Source organism: Micrasema longulum, unplaced genomic scaffold (assembly GCF_059751315.1).
Source record: "Micrasema longulum isolate JH-2025_06_02 unplaced genomic scaffold, ASM5975131v1 h1tg002864l, whole genome shotgun sequence".
Taxonomy (NCBI): Eukaryota; Metazoa; Arthropoda; class Insecta; order Trichoptera; family Brachycentridae; genus Micrasema; species Micrasema longulum.
Window position 1 is genome coordinate 64494 of NW_028279986.1, and position 16735 is coordinate 81228.

The 16735-nt window shown below is 32.0% G+C and overlaps 1 protein-coding gene across 1 annotated transcript in view; it reads left to right on the forward strand.

The window, feature by feature from the left end:
- Positions 1–8872, forward strand: part of LOC148271447 (uncharacterized) — a gene marked incomplete at its 5' end in the record, with an annotated part of 61999 nt that extends 53127 nt beyond the window's left edge. Inside the window, 3 exons of the mRNA XM_088241369.1 lie at positions 5825–5953; positions 7401–7602; positions 8636–8872. Of these exons, the coding sequence (XP_088097495.1) occupies positions 5825–5953; positions 7401–7602; position 8636 (332 nt within the window). The remainder of the gene's footprint in view (positions 1–5824; positions 5954–7400; positions 7603–8635) is intronic.
- Between the last annotated feature and the right edge of the window lie 7863 nt (positions 8873–16735).

A 16735-nucleotide genomic window follows, 5' to 3' on the forward strand; every position in this document is an offset into this window, starting at 1 on the left:
TACTATCTAACCTTATTTTTTATCATATTTGTATTTCTTTTGCATGTATGTACATTTATATTTATCACCAGGGTCGCGATCATATTCGGGAATTGAGGACGTCATACCTTCACCATGACGGTGTAGTTGAAGATATTTTTTTCCGAGCGATCGGGAAGATACACTACCGACCCTGTGATACACTACCGGCCAAATGTTTGTTTGCGTATTCTTGAAGTCTCAATAGAGCGATCGAATGACTTTGCGTAGAGATGGCCGGTGAGATGGGAAGTAAAATAGGCTACTTACTTTATCCCGAAAATTACAAAAAGTGTACTAGAAAAAATATGATATAAAGTAAAAATCAGCAACACTATTAGAAAATTAGTTGGTAAGTTGGGATGTCAAAAATAATTAATTTGAAATTAATTCTTTAAATTTTTATAATTGACTTGCTATATCTATGGTAAGTTTGGTTTGTTTTGTTTTTTTTTATTTATTTTTTTAAAGTTTTATTCATTTTAACAAATAAGTAACATACATAATTGTATTTTTGTTCCCGCAAACCGGAAGCTTGTCTGCGGGTTACATTACATTTTTTAATAAATTTATAAGTAAGTACATAGTTTAATAATAATTGAAGAATAAAATATATTTATACACTTAAGTTTCACTTGCTGTTTAATAGTTTTTTGACTATTTTTTTAAATGAAATTAGGTTTTTTTCTTCACGATTTTTAGCTGGTATTAAATTGTACAGTTTTGGTACTACACTACCCATTGTTCTGTCACCATAGTAGTTTTTCTGTCGTGGTACCATCAGCCGCTGTGCCGATACTTGTCGGGTCATGATCTGGTGGTTTATTTTAGATTTAAAATTGCAATCGAGGAAATGATCTGTCACTATCTTATACTGACACTGTTTGTTAATTGACAAAACGTCAACAAAATCAAATAATATTTTATTGTTGTCTTTTGCCTCATTCTTTATTTTTACAGGTACGATAACTTTTAAGATTTGTACCTGTAAGTTCAAGACGTTCCGTATAAGATTTAAAACTAAGTCCCCATATTATTAATCCATATTGAATAATTGGATCAACTAGCCCCAAGTAAACTAGTCTCAGCACTAGTCTTTTGGAGTAGTATTTTAGATTTTTTAACTGAATAACGATGCTACGTCATTATATACTAACGGATCGTCGTATTTCTTTCACAGTGACAGTTGAAAGACCAACCTACTTTCAATACCGATGAAATATATAATTTCAGTTTTTCAGGTCAGTGCTGAAATACGGCGTTTATTAGCAAACACATGAAAGTACATGCTTCCATACTTGCAATACAAAATCTGTGTTTGACATGTAAAAATTGCAAGATATTTTTAAAAAGCTTCACTAGATGCAAAAATTCATTTTCTACGGCTACATGTAATGTTATAATAACAATACTAATAGTAATAATATTGAAGAAATTGCAAAAGTAAAATATCTCAAACGTTTATGAAGTTAATATAAAGTTAAAAAATTAAAAATAAAATATATCAAACGAATAAATAAAATTCAATCAAAATTATTTAATATTTGAAAAATAACTCTTTTTATTCCAAAAACTAAAACTAAGAAAAAAAAATTACAGATAATAAGAAAGAAAAAAATATTAAATAAATGAAATATATATATTGATTATTGAATGCAGCATTAAATTCTCATTAAAACCTCGTCCAGTTGACTTCTTCCGATTCTGAGGAGCCACTCTTTTACTTCAACTTGGAATTTATTTATGGAAGAATTAGTAATCTCTTGAGGTAGCTATTGTAGCATCGATGTCCCGTATTGTCTTTGGGCAAAAATTGTCTCCGTTTGAGGAACCGCAAGACTTTTATTAATAAACGACACGACTAATTAATAACCTAATACCGCGCGAGCGAAGCCGCGGGCAAAATCTAGTAATTAATAATTAAACTAAACCATTTTCTATCTCACAAAACGTTCGATTTCATCAAAAGCGTTTCTGATTGAAGTCAGTCGTAAAAGCTATTAATCCGCTCTGTGGTCAAATTAATAGGCGCTTTGGGCAGATTCATAACGGATAACTGCTCCGCTAATTGGTTTATAGTGATCCAACGATGTGAGGATAGTTTTTATTGACTTCGCGAAAACAATAACAGCTTGCGAAAATCATTTTCCACTCCGCTTGGTTTTGAAATTCATCTATTATAATACTTGTTTTTGCTATTCGCATACACTACGACACGCTAATCCAAATATCAATTAGCAACAATATACGGATGGGCGAAAGCTCCAGTGTGTATGTTAGCAATATTTTGCCTATGCTCAAATATTTATATACAATGCTAGATTTCACTCCCTAGGGATGGAAATTTATTGCAACAGAGGGAAAATATTTTTGAGAATAATATTGACCAATAAATTTCCCTTTATATTATTTTTTTGTAAAAAGACTATAATATAACGTGTAATCTAAATATTGTCTCTACATAAACTTATTACAATACAAATTATATTCCATCGTATAGACGCTTAGTCAAAAAACGTGAAAATAAATATACCTTACCTTTCTAAATGTTTTAGCATAGCCGTTGTCAAGTATGCAGGAAATTTTGTTTGGTTGTTTGTAAATATGTAGTTTTTTTGTAAATCATCATCACCCCCATATTTGCACCTGATGGTGCGTAGCGCAGGCACTGCATCGGAAAAGTACATGCAGTGTATCTCGATTATGTGTTACAGGAAGGTAAGGTTTTCAGTCTTACGCTTCAGGTACCGTCTTACCAGTCAAAGGGGCAGTGAAATATTGTAGCGTTAAACCACTTTTAAAACAAGTACTTCTCGTTGACCCTGCCACGAATCGAACCCGAGATCTCAAGCGTGTTAGCCTAATGCGCAAACTATTACAATACGATGCGGACTTTTCTCCACCAGATTTCTTGTTTTAGGATTTTAATCTGAGAGTAGCCATCGAGTCTAAAACACTCGTCTAAGGTTCTGGTTCTATTTCACTCCTGTAACTGTATTCTTTATCCGCCTGGACACAAAATTTTTGTGAAAGGATGAGTAAAATACAATTACCATTGCAATTCGTAACATTGTTTAAATATTACCAAATATTTTTTTATATAAGCATTCAAAGGTCGATTTAGAATATAGCAACTAGCCATCACGCTGTTTTTCCAAAGGGGTAGGCGGAAAGGATACAACGTCATTTCACTCTGTCTTTGCATACAAACCTCGCTTCCTCTACATTAATATACCTTCCTATGCACGCACGCCGATTATTCCTGCTCCCGACATGTCCATCTTCAAGTATCTGTTGGATTTGAACTTGCCATGTCTTTCTCGGTTTTCCTCGTAAAAAGTCGATTTCTTAAAAAAAATCCACTACTTAAAAAATAAAATCATCAGTTAATATTTCGAATGATCCCCGTTTCCGTATGTAAACAAATAATTTACTTAACGAGTGATCACCATACATCACATCATCACACCATACAGATACAACTTGCATCTATCTTGGTACTGGTTTACCTACATAGATAGATGCAACAAAAAACTAATATTGGGAAATAAACATAGCACATTGTACTCTACCTAAATATCTTGCATATGTTTTAAATTTGTCTGTAAAAATCAGAGCGCTCTGATTTTTTTTACTGATTAGTTATACTTCCTTACGTCACACATCTTGTTCCGGCCTAGAAGTTGTTATATATTTTATGCAACTTCGGTCTATTAGGGATAATGAATAAAGCAGATGTCTTTTTTGTTTTTTTCTTGCAGATGTTGTCTGGTTTTTGTGCATATTTCGCTCTTTTTAAAATGTTTTGATTTCACGCATTTGATTTGAGACGCTTTTTTGCGCACCGTGCAAATTCAATACACGGATTCCGTTAATGTAAAAATATCATTATAAACATGCAAATGTGTTTTTGAGGTTCGTCATACACGAAAAGAAAAGGACCGATTTCTTATGCAGTTTGTTAGAATCGTCTAATTATTTCATTTGCATTGGTCATTAAAAAATAGCTTTGACTTTTTGACTTTTTTTTAGGATAAGATGTTTCTACATCAACCACAATTATTCAAGCTTGTGTTTTAGTCCTGCATTCAAACACGCTATTTATAATTATCCTTTTATGTTTTGATTATTTTCAATTTAAAATTGTTCACTGGTGATCGGTTTTCGTAGCGACCGACATCGGCAGACCGGTGGGAGACTTAATAAATGAAAAATAAATTATTTTAGGAATTTTTAGGATTTGATGCATGCTTTTATCCAGATAGAGGTGACAGAAGAAAACGATCATACGTGTTCATTACATGTCGTATAAACAGAGTAACAAGAACAGTAACTACGTAAACGTTTCACGCTAGTTAGTAACTTTGTAAGTACTGAATTATCTGAGCACATGATAAAACTGATTTTATGACTTATTGACAGACTTACTAAACTAACTACATACTGGAACTGACTTGCTAAAGATGCTACCACTTTTATATAGTTATTGTCCAGTGTTTATTTTACTTCCTAGTGGAATCTTGAGGTCATATACTTATTCCGCGTTTCTCAGCGATTTTATCCCCGCTCGTATCAGCAGTTTGTTATTAGTTATTTTAAGATTTTGTTTGCACACAGGAAATTCACCTTAAAGTCCCATAAATTTTTATTTTTCACGTATCATCTCAGGTCCTCCTGGCGTTGACAACAACTTGAGAGAAAGCTCTCCATATTGATGTCCCCGGGAATTGTTGACCGAATAGGTTTCCCGTTGCCTTCGGTGGAATTTTATATCGGGGTTACCTACCATTGTCTGAAGGGGTCCCGTTTTATAGCGCTGGACACTCGCCATTCATCCTCTCCCTTTCTGCTATGGCGCTGATGTTAATGCCAGTGGCCACATTGCCCAGGGCTCGCGGGGCCTAAGAGACCACTCATGGACGCTAGGGATTAGGAGTATTGGTAGTATTGCTGATGGAATACAAATGTGGCATTATATACTTGTACAAAATTTTAGCAAAATATGCACCACATTAGCCCTAATAAAAGTGGAGTTATGAATTTCGATGTGTTTCACTATAAAAAAGCAGGTTCAACAATGTTTTGAGTATGTCCAAATGTTTGCAGACAGGCTAGATTTCCTCCCTAGGGAGTTATTTAGATCTAAATTGTTGCAACAGAGAGGGAAATTTTTTTTGAGAAGGAAATATTAAAGTGTGTATTTACAGGCATGATAAAGGTTTCAGCTCCTTTACTTCACAGAAGTCAACAGATAGAAGAGTTGAAAAATCTGGATGTTTAAACATGGGCAGAATGGTGAATGTTACACAGTGTGTAAAGTGGCCACTTAAACCAGCCAATGACAGGTCATAAGCCCTGTAAATGCCCAGACTTCCATTTTTTCCTTTTTAAAAATGTTTTCCTTCTCTGTTGCAACAAATGTTGATCCAAAAAAGCAGGTGTTAAAAACATTTTTTTATGCAATTATGTATTATATTTATAGTGTGTTGTATTGAATACCCATTGACTCAACCAAAAAATGAACTTCTCCTTCGAAATAGGGTTACGTAGTGAGGCAGGTTATAAAATAAAATGTTTGGTGCAAAAAATAAATTAAACTATGTATTTAAAAAAAACATACATACGTGTGTGTGTGTCTGTCACGACGAAACCCCAGTCACTGGTGAACAATTATTCCAAATAAATAAAAAAACTAAGCTAAAATGAACTTAGTTTATTTATTAGAATGCAGTTTGCCATGTTTTTCAGTTATTAGAACGTTTCGCATTTGAATTGTATCTAATTAGGATATTTACTTTTGTTTTAGTATCGTTCCCGTCTCCTTACGGAGCTTCTGGCATGCGGCCCCGACGCACCCCGGGCAGAGGGGCCCGTAGAGGGCGGCCCCGAGGCTCCAGGCGCGCTGGACCCGGCAGGACTCCTCCAGCCACTCCTGGTAAGATTCCTTTCGTTTTTCTACAAATAAAAATATATTTAACGTCACCATCAACATTTCCTTATATGTATCTCATGTTGCATAGAGCAAGCACTACGCTAATAGACCAATGCAGGCGTATTTTGATTACTCGTCACAAAGGCAAGATTGTGACAAGTATTACGCTTCTAATCCAGATTATGAAATATTGGAGTCATTATTACCCATTTGATAACGAATGTTAGAACTTAGGGACGCGGGATACACGTGAAAGGAGGCGAGAATGCTGGTCTGAGTTGCCAACTTCCATCACAAGCTAGAATTGGTAGATTCAGAAAAATAAATCGGTAGATTCGTTATCAAGTGAAACAGTTTTACAAAAAATATTATTTTATAGGAAACAGTTCCGCGTATCACAATCGGTTCGAAAATCGTAATGAGCGGCGGGGGATGGGATAGCTGGTATTTTGTCATAAAAATAACCATTGAATCCTACCGATCTTCCGAAAAATCTGTAGAGTTGGCAACGCTGGTGCTGGCTGACGATAGGGTCTCCTGGAGGCGTCTGGTGATGTCCTCATGCTGCACTCCAGAGCGGACTTGAAAAAGGAAGAATTGTAATTTATATTATTTCATCATCATCATTCCCTTTCCCCACTTAATGGTGCAGAGGGCAGTGCATTGGTACACCAATTGCACCGTATATATATTTTTGTTACATGAAGGTAAGATGATCGGTCTTACGCTTCAGGCACCAATCCAACGACTATGAAATATTCCAGTGTAAAAAAATCCCTTTAAATAAATATTTTATATCAACCTTGCCGGAAATTGAACCGACATAAATATTTCATAGACAATGGAGTGGCGTTGTAAAATACGACCGAGATTCGTTGAAATTCAATGCTCTATTATTATCATTTATAGTTACTAGATATATCATGTGGCCTCTGTCCAGGCGGATAAACAACACAGTTCTGTGTGTGAAATAGAACCAGAATCCTGGACGAGTGCTTTCGACTCGATGGCTGCTCTCTGGTAAAAATCTTAAAAAAGGAAATCGAATGGAAAAAAGTCCACCTCGTAGTTTAATGGATGGCGCGTTTACCTATCACGCTCGAGGTCCTACGTTCGATTTCTGTCAGGGTGGACGCGAACTCCTACTTTTAAAGGTGGTTCTACACTGCATTATTGAATTGTTCCTGGACTGGACCTCTTTTCCTTCCATGTAACAAAAATAATCAAGATACGCTGCAATTAGAGTACTAATGCAGTGTCCAATGCACCTTCGGGCGCAAATTAGGGCGTGATGATGATGATATGAAACATTGTATACCAAATTAATTCAAGAGTCCTCCTTAATATGATAACCTGCTCTGCTGAGGACTGTTTAATGTAATTTTCCCTGTTGCCTTGTTACTATTTTTCATCGTCTTTGTTGCATTTGTACAAACATATATTATTTCAGGTCCGTCTACGTCTCAAGCGGAGTCGCCCTCCGCGCCTATATCCATAGGCGTCGCGTCGGCGGGGCCCAGACGGGGGCCCGGGCGGCCGCGGCTGCGGGCGGGGACGGGTCCCGCCTCGGGAGGGCGCGGGGGCGGAGGCCGCGCCCGCCGCCCCCACCGGGGGCCCCTGCTGGTCCCACTGGGCGGGGGGCATGGAGCTTGGTAAGAACACATCTCGATCTAGGATTCTATTTTTCTCATTATCAGTTGTGGACAATTATCATTTACTAGGCGCTTTGTAAAATTTCGTAACCGGATATGTTGAAAATCATAATACATTGGTTGTTCTCATAACCGGCTCTGTATATAATATTATGTTGGTTTGCTCATAACATTATGTTGGTTTTTCTGGATACGACAAAAATTATAATATCGTGGGTATACTGGTAAACCTTTAACTCGAAAATATGCGGATTTGACTTAATGATGCAGTTTTGTAACGTTTTTAACGCTCTACAAACTGTCAAAATACACTAAGCCATATTAAATTTCATATATCTGTAGTTTTCAAAATAAATTTATGGTTAAGTCGTATACCCGGTATTTTAATCAGGCAAACAGCTTTAAATAACTCAATATAAAATTTAGAAACGGAAAAATTAAAAATATGCTCTTTAATGAGCACTTAACATCTTACTTTGTATATTTAATTATGATATAAAAGAGTAAAATTGAAACAAAACTTAAATGCTTGATTTCTCAAAACAGGGATTTGAGAGTTAAAGCTGTTTGTCAGTATACCCCCGGTTATTTTATCGGTTGTTCTTACGATACGACAAAAATCATAATATATTGGTTGTTTTCATAACTGGCTCTGTCAAAAATCATAATATGTTGGTTTTAAAAAAATATAAAATCAAATAAAAAAGAGAATACTAAAAATATAAATTACTACATAAACATCTGGACAACACGCTTAGTATTATATAAATCTGTGCAATGTCTCGCAAATTGCAACTTGTAAAGTTCTAAAAATGACTTTCGTTTTGGAGAACTTTATATGTTTATCCAGCACATGGTTCAATATTAGTTGTTCTCATAATACATTAAATATTAATTATTCTCATAAAAGCGGCTAAGTCAAAAATCTAAATATATTTTATAGTAATTATTCTCTTTACGATTATTATTTGAATACCATTTTTCAATTTAAAAAAATGAATTTTTAACCATAAATACGTCTATTTTTTCACAGAATTGTTCGTGATTCCAGCTAGTGCCTGATACTTCCCAGCGCATCATTATTATATAGTCTTTTTACGCATCACCGAAGAATGTCTCGTTTTAGGAAATAATTTATAGTATTATTAGCAGACAACTTGGACGATACATCGACGATCATGAAAGTAACATAAACTGTGTTATAGTATTATTTTAGTACAATAAATAATGTATGTTTATTCTGTAATGTAAATATTTCAGTGATAAATTAAACGATCTAAACAAATCAACATTTTTTATTTGACAATATGTTGAGTGGGTTTGTCCAAATTTTTGAAGACTAACATGGAAATAAATATATCTATATCTCAATTGATCGGTAACTATAATAAGTAATAGATATATTATCTCAACCGAGATGTTATTGTAAAATGAATTTGCTTTGACTCAGACACGCGTATATGTATTATGCAAATTGATGTGAACACAGTCAGATTTATTTTAAATACATTTTTTTGAAGGAATAAAAATATGCAGTACTAGTTTATACATCTGTTTAATCCAATATGATGCAAAAACCTTAGTCGTCCCTATAATACCAACAGTCTAATCTTGCGCAAAAATCCTAATAATAGGGAATCATAACTTGTTTTGAACTTTTAAATTAATAAAGGTCTATGGTCTATGAAATACTGTAATGTAAAAAAAATGTGCTTATTAGTAGAATAAAAAAATATTTAAAAAAAATAACTCGGATTTTCTAACGAGTCGGGGCAGGTTCATAGGCATGGGTCGTTCTTAGTTGTGTCTCTATAAACCGTGTCACTAATCAATTAAAGTAGGTACGTATAATATTTTTAATAAATAATTTTAAATTCCCTCAAAAACGGTACATTGCATTGGCCACGCCCCTAATACCTCACGATTCGGTTAAATTTTGAACTTTGTGACCGTTAAAATTTAAATAGAACATCGTCGCGAATCTTGACGACGCAATTATCAAGGCCAAACATGGCGCATTTTTGTGTACACGTATTTTTTTATCATTTTTATTTTTTAAATTATGTATGAAAATATTTCTCCACAATATCCACATTGATTTTGAAAATATAATCAATTATCATATTACTCTAGAGATGATGTTCACATGCATGAAATCTTCATCTCTGTTGTAATATGTTGATATTAACAGCTCCCTAGGGGGTTGAATCCAGTCCTTGTCTACAAAAATTTGGACAAACTCGAAACATTGTAGAAACTTAAAAAAAAAGATATATATACACGAGTATACGGGTAATAAATAATGAAGACAGCATAGGAGCATAGATTCTATAAATTTACTCCCGTAGAAATCTTATCTACTGGTCTCTGGTCGAGAGAACCCAGTTATGGATGATTATCTTAAACATGGACATTGTTTTAGAAAATGTAATATGTTCATCCAAGACGTTGAATCTTTCTTGGAGCTATATGCGAAAAATATTTCCGAGCAAACATCGTACGGGTTCTCGGTATTAAGGCTGTAGTCGGGTAAAACGCACGAAAAATTAGGAAATCATACGATTTTGCTATTTTAAAACGAATATTTTTTTTAAATCGCGCAAAATAAAAAATATGAAAACGTAAATTAGATAAAAGCAATAATCAAAATTTAATTTTAAAAATATATTTAAAAGTTTTATATAACTAAGATATAATTACTTTTCGACAGGCAGATTACGCCATTTCAAATTTAGACTTACCGGCTTTTACCGGTACTATAAAGGTAAATAAAAACCTAAATAAGATATTGTTAGAAATCGAATATTACAACCAGAATTATCTTCTTTAAAAAAAAGGAGAATACAGTTCTATAAAAAAAGGTTTCAACTAAAATATTTCAACAACTATTTTTTTTTCAAGTTTTACCGAAGGCATAATTTTACGTATAAATAAAAGAAAATGTTCTAAAAATTTGTGTGATTTAAAATGCTTGTATTTCTTTTTAAAAACAAAAATTAAAGATTTTGCTGTCGCTATTTTTAATGTCCAATTTATTATCTTCAAATCATTCGAACAAATTTTAGTTCAATACTTAGTCTTTATATGAGAATCGAGATACCAAAGTTTAGTCTATATGTGAAATGGCGTAATCTGCCGGTCGAAAAGTAATTATATTTTATATACATAAAACTTTTAAGTATATTTAAAATAGAAATACCTTTGAAAAATATTTTTTTTGTCTAATTTGTGTTTTTTTCTTTATTATTATTGCCCTAATAAAAAAAAAACCATTCGTTTTAAAATGGAAAAATCGTATGATTTCCTCATTTTTCGTGCATTTTATCTGACTACAGCCTTAAGTAATTTAGGTTACACGAAAACCTCGTACGGGCATTCTATCGGGACCTTCCATAGTCGCCTGGCCAGAAATTTTTCAATATTTCCTTGATATAAATTTATGCAATATTTTTTACCAACTGACCATAGCTGGTTTATGCTGTTGGTGTGAAATTAACTCACTCGCGTGCAAAAACAAACATCTCACTACATCAGGTTAAAACAATAAACATTACCATCAGCGTCAATATTTTGCTACAACTTAATAAGCTCTATCACTAAGGAATCCCGATTCACTGAAACATAACGACTTAAATTTTTGTCAACTAACAAACTAATGATCACAAATGATGTCAAAACATATCTATTTAAATAATCGTGTTTTTAGCTGCTTTATATAAAAATATACACATAACAACATTATCCAATTTAATACTGATGTTTATTTTTTTAAATCGATTCCTCACACCGTGTCTATTTTTTTTTGGTTTGGTACAAGTATAGATAAAAGATAAGAAAAAGAAAACTTTACTAAACAATAACATTTACAAAAACGCAAAAGCTTTTTGTCTTAATAATCTGCTACATGAACTATTTGTCATCGGATGCTTAAAATGTTATTTTGTATATTATAATAAAAATTATTTACAAAACAAACTATTATTTTTTTACAAATAAACAGTAAATGCCAACTTTGTCATGAAGTTCGGCAGCAGGTCTTTGGAAAATATTGGCCATTCTGAATATAATAAATTGCCCAATGAGCTAAAACACGAAAAAATGAATAAAAAATCCAGAAGTTTCGCAATTAAAAAATATTTCTAAAATCTTTTTGATAGTGATAATTATCAATGTAATTAATATAGATAGTGTAAAGTATTGTGCTTTATGTTTCTTTCACAATAATGTTTTCTTTCTATTTCGGATGTATTAATATGTATGATATTATATATTGTCAAAAAAATGTATTTTTTTATGTACGGTCCTAAATGAGTTTCTTTAATAACTCCTGCGAGTATAATATGTACTTTTTGCATTATATGTTTTATTAATAATAAAAAAAAATAATAAAAAAAATAATAAAAAAATAATAAATAAAAACAATATCAACACCTATTTGCATGAGATGAAAACAAATGGTGAAACTTTCATCGATAGTTTTGAGGATGTAAAGGTAAGATAAAAAATAAAATACTAAAAATTTTCAATCATGAAAGTATTCTTCGATCCAAATGTCCCGTCCCGAGAATCTTTTAAAAGCTACTATTTATGTAAATACCAACATAGATTTTGTGGAAAAAAAATATTTAAGAATATTTAGTTTGAAGTTTGTTTGTCCGCTCAGCAAAGGAACAGTTGAGCTCCGAAACTTTGAAACGAATATTTTCTTTAAAAGATTGTATCGTCGGCTTGTAAAACTCGTAAGTCCCAAAACCTACATTTGAACAAATTTGTATCCCTGAACAGGGGAGAACAGTTTTTACGTTAGTAACAAATTATAGCGAAGTTTTTTTTTTCGATATTAAAAATAAATAAAAATACATAACTACAAACATAGGTTATTTGAAGTAATATCAGAAAACGCCAAAACGTAATTTGTGGACTTCGAGTTTTACAAGTTAGGGTGACGATATGGTATCGAAATAGAAGTAAATTAAACATAAACAATGAATAAATAAAATAAATTATTCAGATTAGACACAATAACATGTTGTGGTTGTATCTGCGAATACCTTGATAGTTATTGTCACGTAAACAGTACTATTTTATTAATATTTAAAGCATTTACTTTGTGGTCAAACATTTTATTAAATGTTATTAAATATTTGTATATAACCACTTACCGACTTTTTTATGTCTACCGGTTATATATACATTTTTAATAACATTTTATAAAATGTCATTTACAATTACTATTACAATCACTTTATTTCTCCAGAGAGGACGGAACCTTATACGCGTCTACCTTGACACGCATTCATAGCTTTTTTCACTTAAATACATCTGATACTACGTACTGTTGATTATTTGACTATACATGTCTTATATGTGTGTGATTACTTGCCTCAAGTACAGAAGGTTTCATGTTCGATTCCCAGTGAGATCACAATATATATTTTTCTTTATTCTCGGTGTTCTAAGCTCTATCTTTATTAACCTCTTGGCCGGCATGGTACAAAAATAATAATATGAAAGTTAATATAATTTATTTTAATTTCTAACCAACATCCAAATTACGTGAAACTTCCAACTCTTTTTTATTTTGATTTCTTGACTCAACGCCGTGTCGTTTTTGATATAAATTTTTTCAAACTAATAAACTATGAAGTAAATACGAATAAAAATAAATGCGGGATTGAGAACATTTAGGCACCGGGATTTATATATTAAAACTGCCTTTATTTTCAAGTAATGCAACATACTATACATCTCTGGCATGTGTCGGGAATATAACATATACTGCCAAAATAGCAAAATAGACAGACGTATTTCATAATCCTTTCCCAACTTTTGCGAATAATGTCTATTTAATAATGGAATAAATTTAAATTACAAGAAATAATAAATAAAAAAAACACTCAAATGTCAAATGTAAATCTACATATTCTCTATAATTCTGTAATTTAAGATTTACTCATGCGAAATTGCATCGACGAATATCTACAAATATGTTTTTTTAAGGAGTATTTATCTTTGTGGAATTACTCAATGAATCAAAATTAACAAAAAATAATTATAAATTTTCAGGTGATGTTTTTTTTTTTGTATAATTATTCAATAGGTACAATAAAAAATAAAGCTCAATAATCTATAAAAAAAATATCTATCAGCGGTTAAATTTTTAGTGAATATGGCGCCAGGAGATTCTTAAAGCTTCTCCGGAAATAACTCTTGGTCCAGCTGTTATAGACTGTCTCGATTTAGAGCAGCTTGTGTGATGTATAAATATTAAAGCTTTCGGGGGTCAGGAGTTAGTGATGGCTTTTTAATATTTTCTGTACAATTTGGATTCGATACTTTTCATTTAAAAGAAGTTAAAGGAGATAATTTTGTTCGATCAACATTTCTGAGAGAAGTTGGTTATGCAGTGTAAAAGATCAAACATCTACATATACATATTTAAAGTGAATGTTATACTTTATATCAATCATATTCTGGGGACCACTGGTTATACCTGAGGATGTGAGAGCGTTCGCCCCCTAAATAATAGCCCGATACTTTAAGGACCTGGGCTTGGAGGAAAAGAAAACTAATTTACGGGGCCAAGCTACAATAGATCTAGGACAGGTCGCATTGATTTCAAGATAAGAATAATAAGAAAAGGGAACAAATATTTTAGGTAAAGTATGTCAAATCCCTAATTATCTGCATAACTCATAAAAATGCAATGTTAAATATATAATAAATACTACAATATGGAAAAGTATTTTTTTGAAGGAATTAGAATAAACGCAATTTTGTGACTTTCTGTAAATTTGCAATATAGTCCTGGGATTACAATGGGAATTTAAAAGAGTTAACTTCAAATATTCTATAAAGTTAAATTAAATTTTCTTTATGAAAATATATATTTTTTTAAAACATCGCCGTTGCATGTAAAAAATACATAAAAAATACAAAAAATACAATGAAAGCAGTAGAGTTAAGTTGAACATTGAAAAACTAACTCGAAAAAAAGACCCTCGGTCTTTAAAACGTTTTCGGGTGTGTGGAGAGAAAGCTTTTCCTGTTAAAAACTTTTAAAACATGATAACTTTTCATTTCTTATCGTAACTTTTATTTCCGACGCCTGTGAGGGTGTCTGGGCGTCCCGACGCCAGTTGTGAACACACCGTGTGACCGAGTCACATCGTTGACCAAGTTACCCACATACATACGAGAAACTTGGCGGACACATGCGGTACCTGTCGTCGAAGTTTGAAAAACTCTACGTGATGGCAGCACTGTTTAAATCTATCTGTGGTTTTTGAACAAATCTGACATTTCGAAATGACGTTCATCAAGTTGATAATAAACCATGTGTGTTTTAGTTCAATATGTTTTTAAATAAGTGAGATTTATTATATTTCGTACCTTGCCTGTAGATGTAACGTTTGTTTAAATAAATTATTTCATTTTCGTCTCTAGTGACTACGTTTTAAAAATATTTTGTTTGCATTATTTAATTAACTTTCATTCACAAAAAAACCTTTAAGCTGTTTATTTTGGTTTTAAAATAAATAATAGATAATTTGTTTCGTTTCTTTGTATTTATTTATTTTTATTTGGGATAAGAACAACAGTTTTTACATATATTGTATACAGAAAATAAGAATATATAAACGAAATTTGTGAAAACAGTCAATATAAATTTTCAACAGTATTGATTAAGTACATTATCGGTATTTAAATAAAAGTAATTTAACAATTAATTTACATTAGTATTTATTTTATTTATTTATTTATTTTTATTTTATTAGGGAAATCAACAGTTCTACATACATATTTTTAGTAAACAAACAGATCTAGTGTATAAACTCAGAACTAATAACAGATTTCCACATAGTATACAAAGTTAGTAAAGAATATATATATTACATATCAAATAAATACATATAATTTATACATATAAAAATGTTATTTTCAAGTACTCAATAATCAAAGATTTTTTTAATATTTTAAGAACATTAAGTTACTGTAAATTGGGCGGGATAAGGACAAAAATGCTTGAAGAGAGGATAAGGAGGGGGGGGGGGGGGGAGATGTACATATTTATTATTATAATGTCTACTAAGTTACATAATACATTTTTAGTGTAAATTTACAATAGTAATTGTAAAAAGTCATATTCGTTTTATAGTTTTGAGCACTTTTTATTTTAAACTCTTCACCAGTGACCCGGTTTCGTCACGACCGACGTTGTCAGACTGGTAGGATATCAAACAAAATCTTACGTTTTCGGTAACTGGGGAACTTTTAAATATTAAAATAGGTAATAACTAAACAACTCATTTAACTTATTACAGTTAAAATGCAGTTCCACCAAGAAATGTCAGTAGAGAAACCCAATCTATTTTATTGAATCAAAAGTTATCTATGGTTTATTCAGTTTTCCACGTTACCCATTAATTTTTGTGTCGCACTGCATTGGCTGTGTTAGATTGTTTACTGAAATGTTTAAGATACACGTGCATTATTACGGTATGTTTATTATTGCTTAAAGTGATAGCATTATGCGAACATCTGGTGTAAGAACTTCAAAGTGTATTTCACCGTTGAAAAATAATGATCAGTGTTTATAGTTAAAAGTGGTAACTTATTAATTTCTTTATTTGTAGTTTTGTGAAAAGGGAAGTGTTGTGAAAAAAGTTGTGTTGGCTCTCGTCCAGAGAAAGCAAGTTCCTTTTAACATGTAAGTGACCTGGTTTTAATTTTGAGTTTCATAAACGTTTTTTTCCTGTCTTAACCATATTTCACTTTGCAGATATATTTCATTATTTGCATTCAAATCATTACTGTCACATGTAAGGTGAATATACTAGTTTTACAGTACTCTTGATTCACAATATTTCGAGTTCACGGGAAAATCTATTTTTAATGGCCGCATTGCGACATACAACAATAATATTTTTTTAGGAGCGTTCAGTTGGTCATCGCACAAACATTTTCAATATAACGTAGGAACTTCGAAATTTCGCATTGTTAATTGCTTTCATGTGCTGGACGGTCGTAGAAACTATTTATTTATTTTATAGATCCATTCAGTTAACAATGATTAAATGACATATTCAGGATAAGGTTGAAAGACAAACCAGCGAAGTTTCAAACCAAGAAA